The sequence below is a fragment of the Capra hircus genome, chromosome 14 (genome assembly GCF_001704415.2).
Source record: "Capra hircus breed San Clemente chromosome 14, ASM170441v1, whole genome shotgun sequence".
In the NCBI taxonomy this organism is placed as follows: Eukaryota; Metazoa; Chordata; class Mammalia; order Artiodactyla; family Bovidae; genus Capra; species Capra hircus.
Genome location: NC_030821.1, coordinates 45,497,992 through 45,521,788, shown reverse-complemented (window position 1 = coordinate 45,521,788; position 23,797 = coordinate 45,497,992). Strand labels below are relative to the sequence as shown.

The 23,797-nt window shown below is 38.8% G+C and overlaps 1 protein-coding gene across 1 annotated transcript in view; it reads right to left on the bottom strand.

Moving 5' to 3' along the window:
- The window catches only part of C14H8orf89 (chromosome 14 C8orf89 homolog), a 28,659-nt gene extending 4,862 nt beyond the window's left edge, over window positions 1–23,797 (bottom strand). Inside the window, exons 1-5 of the mRNA XM_018058418.1 lie at window positions 23,642–23,797; window positions 12,157–12,320; window positions 9,567–9,720; window positions 7,306–7,401; window positions 5,005–5,060 (exon numbers count right to left, since the gene is read on the bottom strand). Of these exons, the coding sequence (XP_017913907.1) occupies window positions 5,005–5,060; window positions 7,306–7,401; window positions 9,567–9,720; window positions 12,157–12,283 (433 nt within the window). The 5' untranslated portion in view covers window positions 12,284–12,320; window positions 23,642–23,797. The remainder of the gene's footprint in view (window positions 1–5,004; window positions 5,061–7,305; window positions 7,402–9,566; window positions 9,721–12,156; window positions 12,321–23,641) is intronic.

Here is a 23,797-nt window from a genome sequence, read left to right as displayed (position 1 = left end):
ATATATGGAATCTAGAAGAAGGGTACTGATGAACCCATTTGCAGGCAGGAATAGAGATGCAGAGGCAGAGGAAGGACTAGTGGACACAGTGGGGAAAGGAGAGGGTGGGGCAGACTGAGCAAGCAGCACTGACATACCTGCATCACCTTGTGTGAAGCAGGTAACCAGCGGGAAGCTGCCACGTAGCACAGGAGCTCACCACCGTGTCTGTGACAACCTAGAAGGGCGGGGTGAGGGGCGGGTAGGAGAGGGGCTCCAGAGGGAGGGGACATGTGCAGACTCATGACTGATTCGTGGTGTTGCATGGCAGAAATCAACACAAGAGTTGTAAAGCAATTATCCTCCAATTAAAAATAAATATACAAATGTCGGAAGAATTTACCAGTGTCATTCTGCTAGGTTGTGGTTTCTTTTTTTTTTAATATGATACTGATAATCTCTCTCTCTCCTGTCAGTCTTGCTAGACATTTATCAATTCTATTCACGTTTTTAAAAAACTAACTTTTGGCTCTTGTTGATTTTTCCTGATTGAATATTTGTTTTCTACTTTGTTGATTTTTGCTCTTGATTATTTTTCCTTTTATTTTCTTTGAATTTAATATGCTGTTCTTTTGTTAAATTCTTGAGATTAATGTTAAAATCATTGCTTATTAAGCCTTTCATCTTTTCTAATACAGATACTTCATGCTTTAAGTTTCCCTAAAAGCTACGTTTTTACTGTACCCAAGGAGTTTTGATGTATCATATTTTCATCATCCTTCAGTTCAAACTAATATGTAAATTCCACTGTATTTCTCCTTTGACTCACAAGTTACTTAAAAGTACATTTCTTAATACCCAAACCTCTGTGGGATTTTATAATTATTTTTAATTACTGATTTCTAGTTTAATTCCACTGCAGTCAGAGAATATGTGCTACATGATTTCACTTATTTGATATTTGTTTAAAAATCTCCTTAATGTCTACTTTCATTACATTCCTTTGATCATTGTGTATTTTATCTTAATAGAGCATACAAATTTAGGATGGTTAAATCTTTCTGTTGTATTAATCCTTTTGTTACTATGAAATATCACTCTATTGCACATAATACTACCTGCTTTGAAGTTTATTTTGATTGATGTTAGTGTAGCTATAACAAGCTTTCTTTTAATTACCATTTATATGGTTTATATTTTTCTATCCTTTTATTTTTGATCTTTCCTGTCCTTATTTTTAAGGTATGCTTCTTATAACCAGCATATAATTATTTTTATTAGTCTGATGGCTTTTGGTTTTAGCTGAAATATTTAGTCCACTTATATCCAATGTATTTATTGTATGTTTAATTTTAATATTACTAGTTGTTTTCTATTTGTCCTATTTCGTATTTCTTTTTTTCCTCTTTTCTTGCTTTGAGATGATTAAATATTTTTTACTTTCCTATTTCCCTATAATCTTGTTACTTGTATACTTTTCTTTTAGTGGTTATCATACAGATTTTATCACACCTCTTTGACATATTACAATTGACTTTTTAAAAGAAATTTTATTTTTTGGCTGTGTTACGTGGTGTGTGGGATCTTAACTCCCCAATCAGGAGGCATAGAATCTTAACCACTGGACCACCAAGGGGAAGTCCCTACAATCTACTTTAACTTAATTACTATATTTCAAATAATGCAAGGATCTTACGACATTTTAACTCCATGTATGCCCCATCCCACTTCTGTGGTATTACTGTGTTTTATTTCTACATATATTTTAAACTTCATAAGACAATACTACTGCTACTGCTTCTCCTTCCTTTACAAGTTGCCATGCTTTCATCTTGTATCATATTATTTCTTTAATATGCTTTTAGTGTAGCTCTACTGACAATTAAATCTTTCGACTTCTATTTGAATAATAATGTCTTTATTTTGTTTTTGCTTTTAAGGATATTTTCATTGTATATACAGATCAAGTTTGGCAGTTACTGTCATTCAGCACTTGAAAATACCACTGCTTTGTCTTCTTGCTTCCATTGTCTCCACTGGAAATACAACATACAACATAAAACATACACTCAGCTGTATGTCTTACCATTGCTCTCCAGAAGAGAACTTTTCTTTTTTAAAAAATATTTAGCCTTTTTACTATGATGTGACTAACTATGATTTTCTTTGTTGCTATTCTGCTGGAGGTTCACAGAATTTTTGTATCTACTGTTTGGTATTTTTTAGTCAGCTTGGGAAATTCTCAGCCAGTAAGTAAATACTGCTTGTCTCAGTTTCTCTTGCTCCTCTTAATCTGGAATTAGAATTATATATGTGTAAAGTAGTTTTACCTTATCACATATTGTCTTTGCATATTCTGTTCTGTATTATCTTTCTCTCTTCACTTTAACTGGGTACTTTCATAATGCTCTATCTTTCATTTTACTAATCCTATGATATATTGTTTTCTATCTTTTACCAATTTTATTGAGGCATATATGATATAAATTGTATATATTTAAAATATACCACTGATGACTTGCTTCCCTGGTAAGACAGTAAAGAAACCGCCTACAATGCTGGAGACCTGGGTTCGGATCCCTGTGTTGGGAAGATCCCCTGAAGAAGAAAATGGCAACCCACTCTAGCATTCTTGCCTGGAGAATTCCACGAACAGAGGAGCCTGGCAGACTATGGTCCTGCTACTGCTAAGTCACTTCAGTCGTGTCCAACTCTGTGTGACCCCATAGATGGCTGCCCACCAGGCTCCCCCGTCCCTGGGATTCTCCAGGCAAGAACACTGGAGTGGGTTGCCAGTTCCTTCTCCAATGCATGAAAGTGAAAAGTGAAAGTGAAGTCGCTCAGTCGTGTCCGACTCTTCACAATCCCATGGACTGCAGCCTACCAGGCTCCTCCATCCATGGGATTTTCGAGGCAGGAGTACTGGAGTGGGTTGCCATTGCCTTCTCCAAGACTATGGTCCATAGGATCGCAAAGAGTCAAACACGACTGAGCAACTCTACTCACTCACTCACTCACTGATGACTTGATATACATATACACTGTAAAATGATTATCACAATTAAGTTAATTAACACATCAATCATCTTACTTGTTTACCTTTTTGAGGGGGAAAGATGAGAACACTTAAAATTCTACTCTCTCAGCAAACTTCAATACACCATATAGTATTACTAACTTCAGTCACCATGCTGTACATTATATCTCCAAAACATCTCCCCGTTTTCCCCAGTCCCCATTTACTGATAACCACTATTCTACCTTGTCTCTGTTTGACATTTTAAAAGATTCTACATATAAGTGATACCATGCAGTATTTGTCTTTCTCTATCTGACTTATTTCACTTGTATAAAGTGTTCTGGGTTCATCCACATTGTTATAAAGGTAGGATTTCCTTATCCATTGGGTATATATATACTGCATCTTCTTTATCAATTTATCTGTCAATGGACACTTGGGTTGTTTCCATATCCTGGCTATTGTGAATAATGCTGCAGTGAATATGTGAGTTCAGATCTCTTTGAGATATGGATTTCATTTCTTTTGGAAATATATCCAGTACTGAGATTGATGGATTACATGGTAGCTTTATTTTTAATTTTTTTGAGGAACCTCCATACTGTTTTCCATACTGCCTGGCAAGGTACAGGCCCTGGGGCTGCAAGAATAAGACACGACTTAGTGACTAAACAACAACAAATCATAAGGACCAGTTCAGTTCAGTTCAGTCCAGTCGCTCAGTCGTGTCCGACTCTTCGCGACCCCATGAATCACAGCACGCCGGGCCTCCCTGTCCATCACCAACTCCCGGAGTTCACTCAGACTCACGGCCGTAGAGTCAGTGATGCCATCCAGTCATCTCATCCTCTGTCGTCCCCTTCTCCTCCTGCCCCCAATCCCTCCCAGCATCAGAGTCTTTTCCAATGAGTCAGCTCTTTGCATGAGGTGGCCAAATTACTGGAGTTTCAACTTTAGCATTATTCCTTCCAAAGAAATCCCAGGGCTGATCTCCTTCAGAATGGACTGGTTGGATCTCCTTGCAGTCCAAGGGACTCTCAAGAGTCTTCTCCAACACCACAGTTCAAAAGCATCAATTCTTCGGGACTCAGCCTTCTTCACAGTTCCATTCTCACATCCATACATGACCACAGGAAAAACCATAGCCTTGACTAGACGGACCTTAGTCAGCAAAGTAATGTCTCTGCTTTTGAATATACTATCTAGGTTGGTCATAACTTTTCTTCCAAGGAGTAAGCGTCTTTTAATATCATGGCGGCAGTCACCATCTGCAGTGATTTTGGAGCCCAGAAAAATAAAGTCTGACACTGTTTCCCCATCTATTTGCCATGAAGTGATGGGACCAGATGCCATGATCTTCGTTTTCTGAATGTTGAACTTTAAGCCAACATTTTCACTCTCTGCTTTCACTTTCATCAAGAGGCTTTTTAGTTCCTCTTCACTTTCTGCCATAAGGGTGGTGTCATCTGCATATCTGAGGTTATAGGTGGTCTCTAAACAATGATGAAGACCTTCCCTGACATATTCCTGGCACCCATGAGAATAGTTACCCATTCATAAATCTTGACTTAGGAATGTTCTTCCCATTTCTAAGCATATACTCCCATACGCTAGGTTAACTATAAATTTGTCCCAACAGCAGAATGCAGCTACAGATGTTTCCAAGTCGTTGTTCGCCCTGGAACTCCCACCCTGGGAATAAGTCACCATATAATATGCCGATCCATTGATTAAATGGCACTGTCTGCCTTGGTTTTTGGTCTCAAGGTGCCTTCTCATTTTGAGAGGTACTGTTTATTTGCTCCATCTTCCAACATGACATGGTAGAGGCATGTATATAGTGAACACAACATGCACTTAAGTTTATAAAACAAGCACAGCTTAAAAGAAAAATTAACAAAACAAAGACAATTAAGTCAGTGGAAAGAAAGGAAGTTTTAAAAAAGATAAGTATTTTCACACCCTTCATAAGACAAGTCGTAGGAGAAAAAGATGACCCAGCTTACCTTTTGATTTCTCCTGAAGTGGTGTCACAGTGCATGCGGGCTTAGTCTTCTTTAACCTAAAATTATATGTTATCATAAATTCACTTTACATAAATCCAGGGTACATTAATTTTTTAAAATACATTGAGACAAGAAGCTTGCTTTCAGTGAAATTCACTTGCTGAAGATCATCATATAAAATTAAATAAACACTTAAAGGAAGGAAACTCCTCCCATCACAAATAACCCCATCAGAAGCAGATATGAACTAACTCAGTATCGGTTTTTGCTAATAAATTTTACCAATGGGTGAGTGCTATGTCATCCTTTTCCCACCTTTATCTGAACTTATCACTAATCATGATTCAGAGAATGCTAGAGGAAGGGACTTAAGATTAATTAGCATAATATTTAGACATGCCAGATACCAGTTCAGTTCAATTCAGTTGAGTCTTTGAGACCCCATGGACTGCAGCATGTCAGGCTTCCCTGTCCATCATCAACTCCTGGAGCTTGTTCAAACTCATGTCCATCGAGTGGTGGTGCCATCCAACCATCTCATCCTCTGTCATCCCCTCCTCCTCCTGCCTTCAATCTTTCCCACATCAGGGTCTTTTCCCATGAATCAGTTCTTCATATCAGGTGGTCAAAGGATTGGAGCTTCAGCTCCAGCCTCAGTTCTTCCAATGAATATTCAGGACTGATTTCCTTTAGGATGGACTGGTTGGATCTCCTTGCAGTCCAAGGGACTCTCAAAAGTCTTCTCCATCACCACAGTTCAAAAGCATCAGTTCTTCAGCACTCAGCTTACTTCATGGTCCAACTCTCACATCCATACATGACTACTGGAAAAACCACAGCTTTGACTAGACAGACCTTGGTCAGCAAAGTAATATGCTTTTTAATATGCTGTCTAGGTTGATCATAGCTTTTCTTCCAAGGAGCAAGCGTCTTTTAATTACATGGCTGCAGTCACCATTTGCAGTGATTTTGGATCCCAAGAAAATAAAGTCTCTCACTGTTTCCATTGTTTCCCCATCTATTTGCCATGAAGTGACGGGACTGGATGCCATGTTTTTTGAATGTAGAGTTTTAAGCCAGCCTTTTCACTGTTTTTAAGCCAGATACCAACTACCAGTTATTTGTGCTCATTTTACCTATTAATTACCACAATCAGAATTTTGTCATAGTCAACTCCTGTTCCTATGAATAAACCTAGATAATGAGTAAGTTATGAGAGGAAATACATAATGATCAAATTGGCTCTAGGTAAGCTAACCCATAAGCATTCCAAATTTCTTGTAAGTACACTAAACTTACAAAACAGCTATAACTTTTTTTCCCCTCTATCCAATCAAAACATATATTCATTCTTAATCCATGTAATACACTAAACAAGGTCAGTTTCCATGGCTGCTTGGAGCTATCATAGCAACTTATTACCATGGCAACAGCACCCCTCCTAGACATCAAACATGGGTACAGTTGAGATAAGTATACCTAGTATTTACACTGAGGTTGGAACTCAAGACCAGCCTTACTGACTGCTATGTAATAAGCTTTTAGTGGTCCCTAAGGATACTCCTCAGTTCTCTTGCACCTACTGAGAGATAATTGAAATTCTATGATTAATCTTCGTAGTGTGAAGGGCTTTGTGCATGCCTGTGCTAAGCCGCTTCAGTCGTGTCTGACTCTTTGCAACCCTGTGGACTATAGCCCACCAGGCTCCTCTGTCCATGGGATTCTCCAGGCAAGAATACTGGAGTGGGTTGCCATGCCCTCCTCCAGGGGATCTTCCTGACCTAGGGATCGAACCTGCATCTCCTACATCTCCTGCCTTGGCAGATGGGTTCTTCACCACTAGAGTCACGTCCTCAAAACACACAGAACATCCATTTTTAAAAAAACAGTATCCAGTATCAGAACAAATATCTTGTGCTTGGCTGCATGGAACTTTTAAAGATAACACTGGTGAGTTGAGAGGTCATACTGTGTCAGTTTCATAACATTAATTTAATGGAATTAAACTCATAAATCATTGCTTCAGGTCTGCTAGTATGACAGCTGGTGGCAGTTTATCATATCATATGCAGAATAGTCAACTGTAACTTTTAAATGCACTTCACTTCTAGGACTATTTTCAATTACATTACCAAAATACATCACCTTGCAATTCACTGAAAAATTTTATCATTAAATAAACTTAAAAACACATTAAACTTTTATCAGAGTATAAAATCAAATATCCATATATACAGAGTTTTTTTTTTTTTTCCTAAGGGTATGGGATTGTATACAAGACAGATAAAAATGAGTACTTTCCTGCTTTGCCAAGACTGTCCTTTCACAGGGCGTTGTGCAATATGTAGAGGAGAATAAAATACTTGTAGGCAACTTGATATGTTCTCAGTAGAATGGCTAAAATAAAGACACAGGAAAAAGAAATAATATTTACGTCCACCAAGCACTTCGTAAACAGCATGGTTCTTAGCCACTACTCTTCCGTTCTGTGTCTGAAAAATACTTGTCATAACATGAATATAATAAATTCAAATTATCCTTCATTAAAGTAAGTAAATTCACACTCAAGTTAATGTAAAATATTAAGAAATCATTTCACATACAGCCTAATTGTAAATGAAAAAAATAATGAACTGAAATCCAATGAAAAAGGTAGGAAGCCAAATGAAGACTTAAAATCTAAAGATCAAATGAGTTAATTCAGGAGATGCTTTCTGGGTTTGCAGTTTCTTTAAGATGGTCATATGATTGAAAGAAGACTGGTCTGTACTGAGACAAGGCCAAGGCCATAGGCAGCCTTACACACTTTTACTCAAAGGGTGAGCTGAGTGTCAGGGAAACAGGTATCTTGATAATAAAAGAAACTCACTGTCCCTAAGTAGCTTTCACATGCATGTTTCCAATGGTCTCTCTTCTTTCTACATCCCCGCCATCCATCCTCTTTAACTGCTACCATCTGCTCCACTAGCAACTCACTGTCTCTCTTCTACCATCTCTGCTTCTGCATATGTTCAGTTGCTAAGTTGCATTCAACTCTTGGTGACCCCATGGACTACAGCATGCCAGGCTTCCCTGTCGTTCACTATCTGCCTTATTTCATTATAATCTCACTTCAGAAAGAATGATTTGGGTTTTTATATTTTATAACTTGACAGTCTGTCCTCGGATGATATTAAAAACAATGGCAAAAGCTTTATGTGTGTTATTGTTCATTTATGGTGTCATTTACAAAGTGAAAAAAGTCAAAGCAATGATAGGAAAATTAAATAAAATTAAATAAACTATGAATCTAACAATGAAATATTTTATGTGGCCAGGAAGGACTGTTTGAAGATTATGTAGTAATACAGAAAAACTGTACAAATGTAATATTAAGTAAAAAGGGTCAGAATAAAAAATTGGAATTATACTAAAATCACAACTCAAATAAAAATCCATGAAAATAGACGATGATAGAAGAGAAGCTCTAAGAATAAAAATGGCTATGTTAAAATGGGTAAGCTATCAAATAATTGTTTTTATTTTTTCTCTAGATTTTCTACAAAATTCAAATTATTTTCATAAGTCAGATATAAACTATCTACAACTTTTCATCTTTAGTATATTCTAGTTCTTTATATTACAAAAATTTACTTCAAGAGTAATTAACAAGACCAATAACACTAGTTGAAAACTCAAGAGATATATATTCTAAAATTCCAATTATGTGTGTGCTATGTATAACTAAATGTCTTTAAAGCTCACTACAGCAGGAGAAAATATGAAAATCTGCATTTCCCACCAAAGAGAGTAACTGGCAAGAAAGAATTATATTCATTAGCCAGAAAAACCTCTACATTCAGCAGTGGTACTACAAATAAATATTCAACAAAAGAAAATGCTTCATCTTTTTCAGGCTGGCAAAGTGAATGAGTACTACACATTCGACACATACTTCATGAAAAAATAAAAGCAGGAACCAAATGGGGTATGAGACTATCTTACTAATTTTTAGGTCCCTTTGGAGAAAGAAGTTTTCTTTTAATGCTATCTGATTTGTACAAGGAAAGGTATTCAAAATAAAGTTTTTAAATGCCAGAATTCAAAGTCAGTGGGACTTCTCTGGTTGACAAACTCGTTTCATCTGATAGCAATACAAGGTCTTCATTAGACTGAATTCTCACTCAGAATTTCCTCTCATACCACTTCAATCAAACTAGAAATAAAACAAGGTTCTCTATTCAGGGTACAGAAGCCAGTTCCTATTGTAGAGATCTTGTTTATTTATATTGCTAAAACTTTCAGTATTCTCATGAGCAATCTATGCTAGAGCAATAAAGATTTTTTTTTTTAAGTTAGTTCTTAAACTCTTTCTGGCAATGTTACTTGAAAACAGAAAAAAGTACCTACTGGTCAAACTGAATAAAATTGCTAATTGAGATTTTTAAAAGTTAAATCCCTTATGCAAAAAAAAAAAAAAAAGTTGGCAAGAGTTAGATTCACTAGCCAGAAACATCTCTGTATTCAGTAGTGTTACTTCAAATAAACAGTCAACAAAAGAAAATCAAGTAGAAATGACCTACCTGACAGTAGGCACCTCAGTATCAGCATGCAGGAGTCTTCTATGAAACTCTAGTGGAGTGGAACTTACGCTCTTTTGGCAATTTTGCAATCCTGGTAAATATGGCATTTTGACACATTCTTTGAATTCTTCTAGACCAAATGCTGCAGTGTATTCTAATTTAAAATAGTATTATAACCATCTGTATTATTTCTTGATTAAATGTATATAACTTCTTTTACTATAAATGAAAGTGCATAATACATACACTAAATCAATCATTAATAAAATAAAATTAAGCTACTGTAATTGAGCTAACATCTTTCCCAAGAGAACACCTTTCAATTCCTAGGATAGGGACAGTAGAGAAGAGCTCATTATGGGGCTAAATACTAGAAGAAGGAAGGAGAGCTTCACAGATCTCCCAGACTCATCACTGTCCTCTGCCTTCATTATTTGGGTCAACCAGAATTCCCAGAACATTATACCTTCACATGGAAAAATAGCTTATTCTCCAAAGACCTACAGATGGCCATCAAACACATGAGGAGATGCTCAACACCATCAATTATCAGAGAAATACAAATCAAAACCGCAATGAGGATCACCTCAGAGCAGTCAGAAGGCCATCAAAAAATCTACAAACAAAAAGTGCTGGAGAAGTCATCGAGCAAAGGGAACTCTCTTACACTGTTAGTGAGAGTATAAACGGATACAGCCTCTATGGAAAACAGTACGGAGCTTCCTTAAAAAACTTAAAAAAAGACCCAGCAATCCCCCTACTAGGCACATAACCAGAGAAAATCATAATTCAAAAAGATACATGAACCCCAACATTCATAGCAGTATATAGTCAGGACATTAAAGCAACCTAAATGTCCATCAACAGCAGGATGTTTAAAGATGTGGTATGTGTATACAGTGGAATATTACTCAGCCATAAAAAGGAACAAAACAGTCATTTGTAGAGATGTGGATGGACCTAGAGACTCTATACAGAGTGAAGTCCGGAGAAAAATATCATATATTGACACATATATGTGGAATCTAGAAAAGTGGTATAGATGATCTTATTTGCAAAACAGAGACATGGACACAGAGAACAAATATATGGACACCAAGGGAGAACATGGGGGTGGGAGCAGTTGGGATATTGGGATTGACACATATGCACTATTGATCCTATGCATAGAATGAGCAACTAATGAAAACATACTGCATAGCACAGGGAACTCTACTTAATGCACTGTGGTGACTGGAATGGGAAGGATGTCCAAAAGGGAGGAGACGTATGGATATGCACAGCTGATTCATTTTGCTGTGCAGTAGAAAGTAACACAAAATTATAAAGCAAATTAATTTAAATTTATGAAATTATTAAATTTATTTATTTAATAAAAATTAGTTTTAAAAGAATTTAAAAGTACTTTCAAGAGTCTTATAATATCTGCTACTTAAAATCTTTCCAGCTTCCTACTTTTGTGTGATAATCAAGAGGCACAAATATAGGATTATCTGAGCTAGCAATGAGAGAGAAAAGAATTCCCTTTCAGGTACTGATTTTAATTTTCTCTCTGCAAAATTCCACACCAAACCTATAAAGAGCGACATCTGAAGTATCAAGACGGCTGCTTCTACTGACCTCATGCATCACTGGTAAAACAGGTTGTCAAAATGTTAACAACAGCAAAGTTCAAAATGATGACAGTGAGTGGAAAAAGCAGATTAAGAGATTAAAGGTTTGGATGACTTTTAAACATAAAGAATTATTTTTTAAGCTTTCTCTACTAAGTAAATCTAGCACAGAAATAGAAATAGTATTTAATGGGACTGGAGTTATATGCTCAAAATGCCATTTTGCAATCTTTGATTTTTTTCTTTTGGAAAAAAAATAGTTTCTCTTCATCAAAAATCGTAGAGTTTTTTTTTCAGCAATTAGATGTGGAGGTAGGAGAACAGACAAACTGGTGTCTTCTGAGTACCTTTACTGGGACATTAGAGGCAACACTGACAACATAGCAACACACAAAAAACGTCTGAATTTTGCTGTTTTCAAGAATTATATCTCCATTAAGAAAGGGGAAGGCAGAATTCAGGATAAATAGGAATACAATTATATTTGAAATTAAGGGGGAAGCTTTACATTCATATACAGGTTGAAAGTTCTCAGTTTAGTCTTTAGTGAGCAACTATAAGATATAAGATACTTTCCATATCACTCACTCAAAAAGTAAAATTTTGGTTAGAATTATTAATACAAAAAGTTTCTGCTAAAATTTTGGGTTTCTTAAAATATAAAAAACAACATGAGGTATTTAAAAATAAACACTACTTATAAAAAGAAGTATGATCCAACAGAGATAGTACTACACTGATAACCAAGCCCAAGCTTAGGTCTTCAGAATGTTTCTATCGTGATTTTCAGAAATACCTTCAGTAAATTATTTCTAATCTGCTTCCATTTCTCTTTTCCATAAGCCTAAGGTATTATCCTTCTTACGTAAATGTTACAAAAATTATTTAACGTCTGTTGACTGCTTAAAAAGGTATATGTAAATTCGAGGCACAACTTCTATACTTTATTAAGTAAAATAAGTAAATATGGAAGTTACCTTTCCTCATCTTTTGTGTTTCTAACACTGCTTTCCTCCAACTACTCTCAAAAAGAAAACAACCATCAAGGGTATTTCTGGTGACATTAGGAGGCTCAAATTTGATTTCAGGAGACAGCACTGGCATTACTTCTTCTTTCAACAGTGCTGATGAAAGTGAGATACTGCATCAGATTCACAATACAAAATACAAAAGAAAAAAAAAGGAATCAGAGATACACATTTTTAAAATTTGTTTTCCATCATATAAAGTAAATATTAATATAGATTTAAATGAAAAGTTTACTTATAACATGTAAATACAGATCCTTGGGATTTTAAAGCAAGAGGCCTTCAAGAATATAGCTAAAATAAGTTGTAAGGCTTTTTTCTTCTAAATATTTTAATGAGTTCTTTCAAATTCAAGGTTATAGGCATTTGGCAACATAAACAGTTTAAAATCCAATAGCAAGTGTGTGCTATCACTCAGTCATGCCCAACTCTTTGCGACCCCATGGACTGTAGCCCACCAGGCTCCTTTGTCCATAGAAATCTCCCAGCAAGAGGACTGAAGTGGGTTGCCATTTCCTTCTCCATCAACAGCAAGTAATAATCTACAAGACAATGTAATATTTAGGATTCCTTCAAAAATATTACCAGTATGCACCATGACCAAATGCAGTTTGTCTCTGAGATGCAAGGACGGTTTGATATACCAAAATTGACTAATGATATATCACATTACAAAATGAGAGATTTTTTTAAAGATTACACGATCATCTCAGATGATGCATGAAAACTTTTGATAAAATTCAACATCTTTTCATGATAAAAACTTTGAACAAACTAGAAACTGAGAGAAATTATCTCAACATTAAAAAAGGCTATACATGAAAAGCCCATAGTTAACATCATAATCAAAGGTAAAAATTGAAAGCTTTCCTCTAAGATCAGGAACAAGGTAGTGATGCCCAGTCTCACAACTTCCATTCATCATGGTACTGGCAGTCCTAGCCTTAGCAATTAGAAAGAAAAGGCATCCAGATTTGAAAGAAAAAAGTAAAACTGCCCCTGTTTTCAGATGGCATGATCATATACAACTCTGAAGACTCTACCAGAAAAAAAAAAAAACAACAACTTAGAACTAACAAAGGAATTCAGGAACGTTGCAGGATACAAAATCAAGAAACAAAAATCATTTGCATTTCTATACACTAACAATAAACTATCTGCAGATTCAATGCAACCCTTATCAAAATTCCAATGTAAAACAATTCAAAACTGTAGTAAAAACAATTCAAAAATTCATATGGATTGTAAATCAGTGAGGTTCGAACACTCACATCATTCACAAAAATAAACCAAATATGGCTTAAAGACTTAAATATAAGACATGACACTGTAAAATTCCGAAAAGAGAATGTAGACACATCATTCTCTGACATAACTTGTAGCAATGTGTAAGTCGGTCTCCCAAGGTAAGAGAAACAAAAGCAAAAGTAAACAAATGGGACCTAATCAAACTTATAAGCTTTTATACAGCAAGGAAACCACAAACAAAATGATATTTGCAAATGATGCAACTGACAAGGCTTAATTTCCAAAATATACAAACAACTTATACAAGTCAATATCAACAAGACAAACAATCCAATTATAAAATGGGAAGAAGACCTAAGTATGCGTTTTTCCAAAGATGACATGCAAGTGGGCAAAATGCATATGAAAAGATGCCCAGTATCTCTAATTATTCGGTTCAGTTCAGTTCAGTCACTCAGTCATGTCCGACTCTTTGCGACCCCATGAATCGCAGCACGCCAGGCCTCCCTGTCCATCACCATCTCCCGGAGTTCACTTAGACTCACGGCCATCGAGTCAGTGATGCCATCCAGCTATCTCATGCTCTGTCATCCCGTTCTCCTCCTGCCCCCAATCCCTCCCAGCATCAGAGTCTTTTCCAATGAGTCAACTCTTTGCATGAGGTGGCCAAAGTACTGGAGTTTCAGCTTTAGCATTAATTCCTTCCAAAGAAATCCCAGGGTTGATCTCCTTCAGAATGGACTGGTTGGATCTCCTTGCAGTCCAAGGGACTCTCAAGAGTCTTCTCCAACACCACAGTTCAAAAGCATCAATTCTTCGGCGCTCAGCCTTCTTCACAGTCCAACTCTCACATCCGTACGTGACCAGAGGAAAAACCATAGCCTTGACTAGACGGACCTTAGTCGGCAAAGCAATGTCTCTGCTTTTGAATAGGCTATCTAGGTTGGTCATAACTTTTCTTCCAAGGAGTAAGTGTCTTTTAATTTCATGGCTGCAATCACCATCTGCAGTGATTTTGGAGCCCCAAAATCACTTTCCACTGTTTCCCCATCTATTTGCCATGAAGTGATGGGACCGGATGCCATGATCTTCGTTTTCTGAACGTTGAGCTTTAAGCCAACTTTTTCACTCTCCTCTTTCACTTTCATCAAGAGGCTTTTTAGTTCCTCTTCACTTTCTGCCATAAGGGTGGTGTCATCTGCATATCTGAGGTGATTGATATTTCTCCCGGCAATCTTGATTCCAGCTTGTGTTTCTTCCAGCCCAGCGTTTCTCATGATGTACTCTGCATAGAAATTAAATAAGCAGGGTGACAATATACAGCCTTGATGTACTTCTTTTCCTATTTGGAACCAGTCTGTTGTTCCATGTCCAGTTCTAACTGTTGCTTCCTGACCTGGATACAGTGGCAGGTCAGGTGGTCTGGTATTCCTATCTCTCTCCGAATTTTCCACAGTTTATTGTGAAGTATCACCTCACACCGGTCAGAGTGGCCATCATCAAAAAGTCTACAAATAATAAATGTTGGAGAGGGTGTGGAGATAAGGGTACCCTCCTATACTCTTAGTGGGAATGTAAATTGGTGCAGTCACTATGGAAGACAGTTATGCAGGCTCCTTAAAAAATTAAAAACAGAATTACCATGTGATCTAGCAATCTCACTCCTGGGCATATATCTGGAGAAAACTCTAATTCGAAAAGAAAACTCTAATTCGAAAAGAAAAGACCTCAGTGTTCACAGCAGCACCATTTACAACAGCAAAGACACAGAAGCAAACTAAACGTCCATTAACAAGAGGAATGGATAAAGAAGTTGTGGAACATACATACAATGGAATACTATTTAATCATAAAAAGAATGAAAGAATGCCATTTGCAGCAACATGGATAGACCTAGAGATTATCACACTAAGTGTTAAAGTAAGTCAAAGACAAATATTATGCAGTATCACTATATATGGAATCTAAAAGAAAAGTATAGATGAACTTAGTTACAGAAAAGAAACAGACTCACAGACATAGAAAAAAAAAAAATTTCATGGTTACCAAAGGGGAAAAAAGGGAGGGAAAAATTAGGAATATGGGATTAACACATGCACACTATCATATATAAAATAGATAAACAATAAGGATTTACTGTATAGTGCAGGGAACTATATTCAATATCTTATAATAAATTAAACTGGAAAAGAACTGAAAAAAGATATATATATATGTATAACTGAGTTACTTTGCTGAACACTTGAAACTAATATTATAAATCAACTATAGTTCAATTTAAATAAATAAAAATTAATATGGAACCACAAAGGACCCCAGATAACCAAAATAGTCTAGAAAAATGAGATATAAAATAATCCAGAAAAAGAAGATGAAAGTTGAAGACATCAAACTTCCTGATTTCAAAAGATGTCACAAAGCTGTAGTATGTAAAATGAAGGCATAGGCACTGTGAGTAAACCTTAGCAGGCCTGCCACACTGGCTAAGGCAAAGTAACTATCTAAAAACGAGAACGTGTCATTACTTCCTTCCAAGTCTGATAATATAATGGGGCTTCCCTGGTAGCTCAGATGGTAAGGGATCTGCTTGCACTGTGTGAGACCGGGGTGCGATCCCTGGGTCAGGAAGATCCCCCAGAGAAGGAAATGGCTGCCCACTCAAGTATTCTTCCCTGGAGAGTCCCATGGACAGAGGAGCCTTGTGGGCTATAGTCCATGGGGTTGCAAAGAGCTGGACACGATGGGGGAACTAACATACACCAAGTCTGATATTGTAACACAGGAACTATTCAGCAATGGTCCAGCAGAATATGAGTAGTATACTGCTTTAATTCTCAAACAAGAATCTCAGTACAGACTACAGGAAGGTATTTTTACATATAGAAACAAATGATGGCTGCTATTATCATAATCATCATGATTATTATTATTATAGGCCAAGAACCAATTAATACCTGGAGTCCAGGAGGCACTGCTTGACTCAGTGACTCTTCCTCTTCACCCTTCTGGCTAAGAGTACAGTCTTAGACCTCTCCTGTTCTCATTCACACTGTCCCATTCTTGCCTTATGGTTTTCATCCCTTCATCTCCTTAAATACTATAAAATTTTTTCCAAGATGTGTATTATTTTCTGTTTTTCAGCACAGATCTGCCATTTGCTGCATCCACTGGGTCTCCTTCCTTGTGGTTCCATTTCCTTGTATGATTTATAACCTTTGACTGCAAGCTCATTTTTATTTTATAAAAGTTTTGGGCTGCACTGGGCCTCCACTGTGGTATGTAGGTTTCTCTAGTTGTGGTTTGCAGGCTTAGCTGCCTGTGGGATCCTTGTTCCCCTACCAGGGATTGAACCCGAGTTTCCTGCATTGGAAGGTGGGATTCTGGTTTGTTTGTTTTGGCTGTGCTGGGTCTTTGTTGCTGTGTGGGTTTTTCTCTAGTTGCAGCGAGCAGCGGTTACTCTCTAGTTGCTGTGCGTGGGCTGTTGTGGAGCATGGGCTTCAGAGCTGCCAGGCTTCAGCAGTTGTGGCCCCTGGGCTTGAGAGCACAGGTTCAATGTGGCACACTAGCTTAGTTGCTCCAGGGCATGTGGGATCTTCCCAGACCAGGGATTGAATACAAGTCTTCTGCATTGGCAGGCGACTCTTTACCACTGGGTTACCAGGGAAGCCCCTACAAGCTCATCTTTAGAGAGATTGCTATCTACAGGACACCAGTGCTCCCTGAGCTGTGGAAACCGCTATACATCTCTCTGTATGCTCTCAAATGGTCTCTGCCTGGCCCTGGGTTTCAGAGGTATCAGGTCAGTCAATACACCAATTTCTTCAACTGTGGTCCCTGAACCATGTGGTAATGTGACATTTTGTGAGGAAGCTAAGTGACAGGGAGAGGCCACCACAGAAAGGTTCCATCTGATATCCATAGCTAAGGTCTCAGTCCACAGCCAGGATCAGCCACCAGATGGAGGAGTGAGCCTGCCTGCAGGTGTTCCCAGACCTAAGCCTTCAAATCTTCCATCTGAGGCCCCAGACATGGCGAAGCAGAGGCACGCTGTTGCTGCCACATCCAAATTCCGGCACGGTCCCACAGCATCTGTGCGCTCAATAAAGGGCTGTTTTGTACCACTAAGTTTTGGAGAAGTTTGTGATGCAGTCATGGTAACTGGAACAGTACTCCTTTGTGACTCAGCTCTCAGCAGATGCTCAGCACTGCCTTCCTGTGTGAGCTTTCCTTCATTTCTGCCACCTGGGGATTTCCTCCTCTTGGTTCCTAGCTCAGCCACACGCCCATAAATTATCTTAATATATTTTACCCCGCATTTGAAATACAGGGAAGCCAAGTGGAGCCTCTTCCATGTCAGCTTCCTCTGCCACACTGGCCAGAAGTTCCCAGAAAAATGTTTCAAACAATGACATGAAGAACTGAAGAATTTAATTTCTTTTGTATGTAAAGATACTTAAAAGTCAATAGGCAAGTGAAGCCCAAGACAGTGTGTTTATTAAAAAACAGATAACTCGATACAGGGAAAAAAAAAAAAAAACCCACACATGGCCAATAAAGATTTGACCTCACTAATATTCAAACAAAAGCCAAATAACATAATGAGCTATGACTTCTGTCCTGAAAATAGTAAAGACTTTTTTCTCTACTACTAAGACAATGTAAGATGGGGTCCAAGGAAGCGGGTACTCTCATAAGATTTCACTGGAAATGTTAGTGTGATGTATCCAGAGAGCAACCTAACAATACTTATGTCTTTATAATTTTATATATTTTGGGCTTCCCAAGAGCCTCAGATGGTAAAGAATCTGCCTGCAATTCTTCGAGACTGGGTTCGATCCCTGGGTTGGAAGATTCCCCTGGAGTAGGAAATGCAACCCACTCCAGTATTCTTGCCTGGAGAATCCCATGGACAGAGGAGCCTGGCGGGCTACAGTCCATAGGTTCAATTTTTTTTTTTTTTAATATACTTTGGACCCAGAAATCCCACTTCCAGTTTATCCTAAAGGAATGATCAATGATACATCCAAATATTTACATTCAAGGATGTCAAATCCTACAATTTTTTATAGCAGAAAAGCAAAAAGACTGAAAACAGCCCAACATCAAAGAGCAGATGGTAATATTACCTTTATTTTTAGCTTTGATTAAACCAAAATAATCAAATGAACATAACGAAAGGCAAGTTGTGGATTCATTGAGAAAGCTAGTTGTTTATGCATCCACAATGCCAGTCATTGTGTTAGGACTTGAAATACAAAAATGAATATGATGCAAAAGTGTACACTCTACTCAGGGGAACAGTAAATGAACAATTACAGTTCATTATGATACACACTGATGATAAATCTGTGCTTAGATTTTGTGGGACAACAGAGCTTTTGCTGACCTAACCAAATTAGGGCAGTAGCAGAGTTCTCCTTTGTTTTTAAAATTATTTATTTATTGTTGGCTGTGCTGGGTCTTCCTTGTTGTGTGGGCTTTCTCTAGTTGTGGGGAGTGGGGGCTGCTCTCTAGTTCCAGCTCACAGGCTTCTCTGTAGCGGCTTCTTGTCGCAGAGCACGGGCTCTGGGGCACGTGGGCCCAGCAGTTTCAGCGCAGGGGCTTAGTTGTTCCACTGTGGGATCTTCTCAGACCAGGGATTGAACCTGTGTCTCCTTATTTGGCAAGCAGATTCTTTACCACTGAACCAGCAGGGAAGCCCAAGTTTTGTTTTGTTTTTGAGCAAGGTATCAGCAAGCAAAGCCCTACAGATTTTGATAAATAGAAATGAACTGTGGCAGGGAAGGCTGGGTGCCCCAAGTTCTTTTTTCCTCTGGAGGATAGAGTTGTTCCTAGAAAGTGGCCACCTACCCTTGATTAGAATCCAGGTGAATGCTATGTGTAGCACTTTCTACAAGAAGCTTACAGGAAGCAGGCTTGCTTTTTTTTTTTTTTTTTGAAGCCATTCAGCTTGTGGGATTTTAGTTCCCTGATCAGGGACTGAACCCAAGCCCTCTGCAGTTAAGAGTGCAGCGCCCTAACCACTAGACCACCAGGGAATTCCCCGGGGGTCTGCTTCCTCCAAACTTTCTCCTTTCCCTCCCATAGGCTGCACTTAAAGCAACAGTGAAGCTAATGAATGGAAAAGCCTTGATCCTAGTACCAATAGGAAAAAAGCTGCCTGCTGATCAGGAACATCTGCCTTGGAACTGTCCTGTAAGAAATGAATTTCTACATTATATCAAAAATGTTTGGGACTATTTGTCATTACAGCTAGCAATACCCTAATACATAGGGCTTCTCTGGTGGCTCAGATGGTAAAGGATCTGCCTGCAATACAGGAGACATAAGAGACTTGGGTTAGATCCCTAGGTTGGGAAGATCCCCTGGAGGAAGGCATGGCAACCCAATCCAGTATTCTTGCCTGGAGAATCTCACTGACAGAGGAACCTGGCGGTCTATATAGTCCATGTGGTGGAAAAGAGTCAGACAGGACTGAAGTGTCTTAGCACTCACACAAATACCTGCGATCTTTTATTCCCAAGGGTGAATATATTAACTCTCTTACTTAAACATGTTCATTAAGCATATACTATCTACAAGTCTATGCATGACAAAAGCGCTACGTGCATGACAAATGCAAAGGTGAACTAGAGATTCTGCCTTCACAGAATTTCCAGCGCAGAAGGGAAGACAGTAGCCACTCACACAGCTAGCTATAAGGCAAGGTGCCACATTACGGTCTTAGGGGAGCTAGACAGATAGATATACATTATCTCACATTAGAAGAGTTCAAAGCAGGGAGATATAATTTTCATGAGGGGGTTCACAAAATACTTGAAATAAACTGGAAAATGACATTTACATAGAATTTAGATCAGCTGAAATGCAGGTAGAGGCCCTGCTGGGGAAGATGTGAAAGGAGGGAGACTTCTTGGCAGTTTGTTAATTAAGACTTCACCTTCTAATGCAAGGGGTGAGGGTTCAATTGGGAGTTAAGATCTGATATGCCTCATGGACATAAACATCAAAACATTTTTTAAAAAAGAAAAAGTAATATTGTAACAAATTTAATACATGCTTTAAAAATGGCCCACATTAAAAAAATAAAAAAAAGATGTGAATAGAGCCCTAAAATTGAGGGCTATAGGTTTGGTTTGGAGATGAAGTTCTGTTTTGTTTTTTAATATGTACTTGTCTGGTTGCACCGGGTCTTGGTTGCAGCACGTGGGGTCTTCGATCTTGGTTGCAGCATGAGGGATCTCCCACAGTCATCTCACTATTTGAAATCTTTTACTTGCAGCATGAGGGATTTAGTTCCCTGACCAGGGAACAAACCTGGGCCCTCTGCATTGAGAGGGCGGACTGTAGCCACTGGACTACCATAAGTCCTGGAGATGAAGTTTTTAAGAATTATTTATTTACTGGTGAGAATTGAGAACAAGATTGGACTAGATTTGCAATGGAGATTTTCGAGGGAGAAGAAAGCCAGACTCCCTTAAAATATATGATGGGTAGGAAGATAAAGAGAATGCAGAAAAGTGACTAAAGAGGGAAATAATCCAGGGGAAACCAGAATCGTGCAAAAAAACTGGATCATGTCCAATCCTACAGGAGTTAGTAGAGCAAGAAACTACATACTAATAATACTGCAACACCAAACACATAATCTCACTGAATCCTCAAACCACCCAATGAAACACAGTTCCCTGTCAACTACTGACCAGGCATTCAGACCCAACAAAGACCACAAGCATTGCAGTTAAATGAACCTGTATTCTAATCTTGGCTCTGCTTTTCAAAAGCTGCAAAATAATCATGGGGTCATGGAAAAATTAATAGTGCCTCTGACTCTCACAGTTAGTGAAGATTAAATTTTTAAATGCATGCCAAGTGCTCAGCACCATGCTGGACATGTAATAAACACTCAATAAGTGGGAGCTATTGTTTTTTAAATACTAATAAACACAGGTTTTTGGTTTTTTTTTTTTTACCACAGCCTGTTTATGAAAATGTAAATCAGTAAAGACATTTTGGAAAGCAAGATTCCACCAACATCTTTTTAATTACATTTGACCCAGCAATTCTGCTTCAAGGAATTCACTTTATGAAACTGTTCTCATGTGTAAGAGTGTTCACTATTGCATTGTTTGTGATAAAGAAAAACTGGAACCAAACTTAAGGATGCTTACATAAACTATGACATATCTATACCATATGATCATACTTCTATATGACACATCTATGAAACATTCAATGAAGCTCTAAGTAAATTGATCTGAGGGGCTTCCCAGGCGGTGCCAGTGGTAAAGAATCCACCTGCCAATATAGAAGATGTAAGAGGCGTTAATGTGGGTTTGATCCCTGGGTCAGGAAGATCCCCTGGAGGAGGGCATGGCAACTCACTCTAGTATTCTTGCTTGGAGAATCCCCATGGATAGAGGAGCCTGGTGGGCTAGAGTCCATGGGGTTACAAAGAGTTGGACATGATGGAAGCAACTTAGAATGCACGCATGCTGATATGAAAGGTATTCTCCATATCTTCTTAAAAAGGTAATTTCTCAAAAGAATCCATATGATTTCATTAAACATTAAAAAACATACGTAAAAAGAATGAAAAAATAAATACTAAATTAACTATGAAGTGTTGGAAAGTAAAGGAGTAGAAACTAAGGGCTTTCACCTTTAAGTCTGTATACTTCTGTGCTGTTTGAATGAGAAGTACAACTGTATTATAACGCAATTTCAAAAATAAAAGAATTTGAAAAAAAATGTCAGAAGTATTTTAGAAGAAATGCCATGTAATGTAAGATTTAAACTCACCATTAAAAATGTAGATGGGGTGAATTGTGGGATTAGGATTGACATACATACACTATTAATACTATATATGAAATAGATAACTAATAAGAACCTACTGTATAGCTCAGGGAACTCTACTCAGTGCTCTGTAGTGACCTAAATGGGAAGGAAGTCCAAAAAAAAAGGGGAATATATGTATACTCATAGCTGATTCACTTTGCTGTACAGCTGAAACTAACACAACAAACACTGTAAGCAATTGTAGGCTCCTCTGTCCATGTGATTCTCCAGGCAAGAATACTGGAGTGGGTAGCCATTCGCTTCTCCAGGGTATTTTCCTGACCCAGGAATCAAACCTGGGTCTCCTGCATTGCAGGCAGATGCATTACTGTCTGATCCACCACAGAAGCCCAAATGATCCAACAAAAATTAATTTCAAAAACAATGTAGATAAAAAGTCAATAAAGATAACAAACAGGGATTCTTGCACTTCAGAAAGTATAATACCCTGAGTGAGTGAAAGTTGCCCAGTCGTGTCCAGCTCTTTGCAACCCCATAGACTATACAGTTCATGGAATTCTCTAGGCCAGAATACTGGAGTGGGTTGCCTTTCCCTTTTCCAGAGGATGTGCCCAACCCAGGGATTGAACCCAGGTCTCCCACACTGCAGGCGGATTCTTTACCAGCTGAGCCACAAGGGAAGCCCTGAAAATGGTTGCAAATTTTCATTTATCTATGGAGAAGCTCCACAGTTTCCACGTCTATGACCCTAGGAAGGTGTAGGATGAGATGACCAGTACAATAGAACAGACTACCTGCATCGCACAAATCTTTTCTAGCATTTTTAATCTCTCGAAGAAAAAAGTAATAAATACACAAATTACATAGGTAAATCAAAAGTGGGAAAAGGGAAAATGGCAATGAAAAGAGGGCCAGAGCTATGTGACTAACACGGTCAGCATCCGAAGTGCTGCTGGGGAAGGAAGGGAGATGCCAAGGCAATCAAAGAAAACAGAAACACATTCAACCCCCTCTTCAGTTTAAGCCCTAGGAGGGTCGGAGGGCAAACCCGTAAGGGTGTGTCCACTCAAGGGGCCACTGAGTGTGCTGGCCCAGTAAGCCTCGATGCTGCAGGCAGGCCTCTTCGCCCGATCTTGCTCGCACGTCTCTGCACCTGTCCCGCCCGCAGCCTCAACCCCGGTCCCCCGCCAGCCCCTTGCCAGGAGAATCAGGAGATGCTTGGGGCGATCCACGTGCGTCAGGAGACTGGTTCCCCTGGATGGGAGGGGGCCGGACCAGCTGACCTCAGCGATCGAGCGCCCTTGCAGGACTAACTCTAGGCCACCCCCTACCCCCGGGACGTCCCTGGCGGGGGCTCCCCGGCACCAGGACCGGTGGCACTCACTGTCCCCGCAGCTCGGCCGTGGACGAGAGGGGCTTCTTCGCCGGCCCGGCCCGCGGCTGCGGCGCCCAGGTCTGCGGTTCCCGCAGCGGCTTCAGCGGGGGCAGCGAACCGCGCTGGAGCCAGCGGCGGCCCGGCGCCGAGCCGAACCCCCGGCCG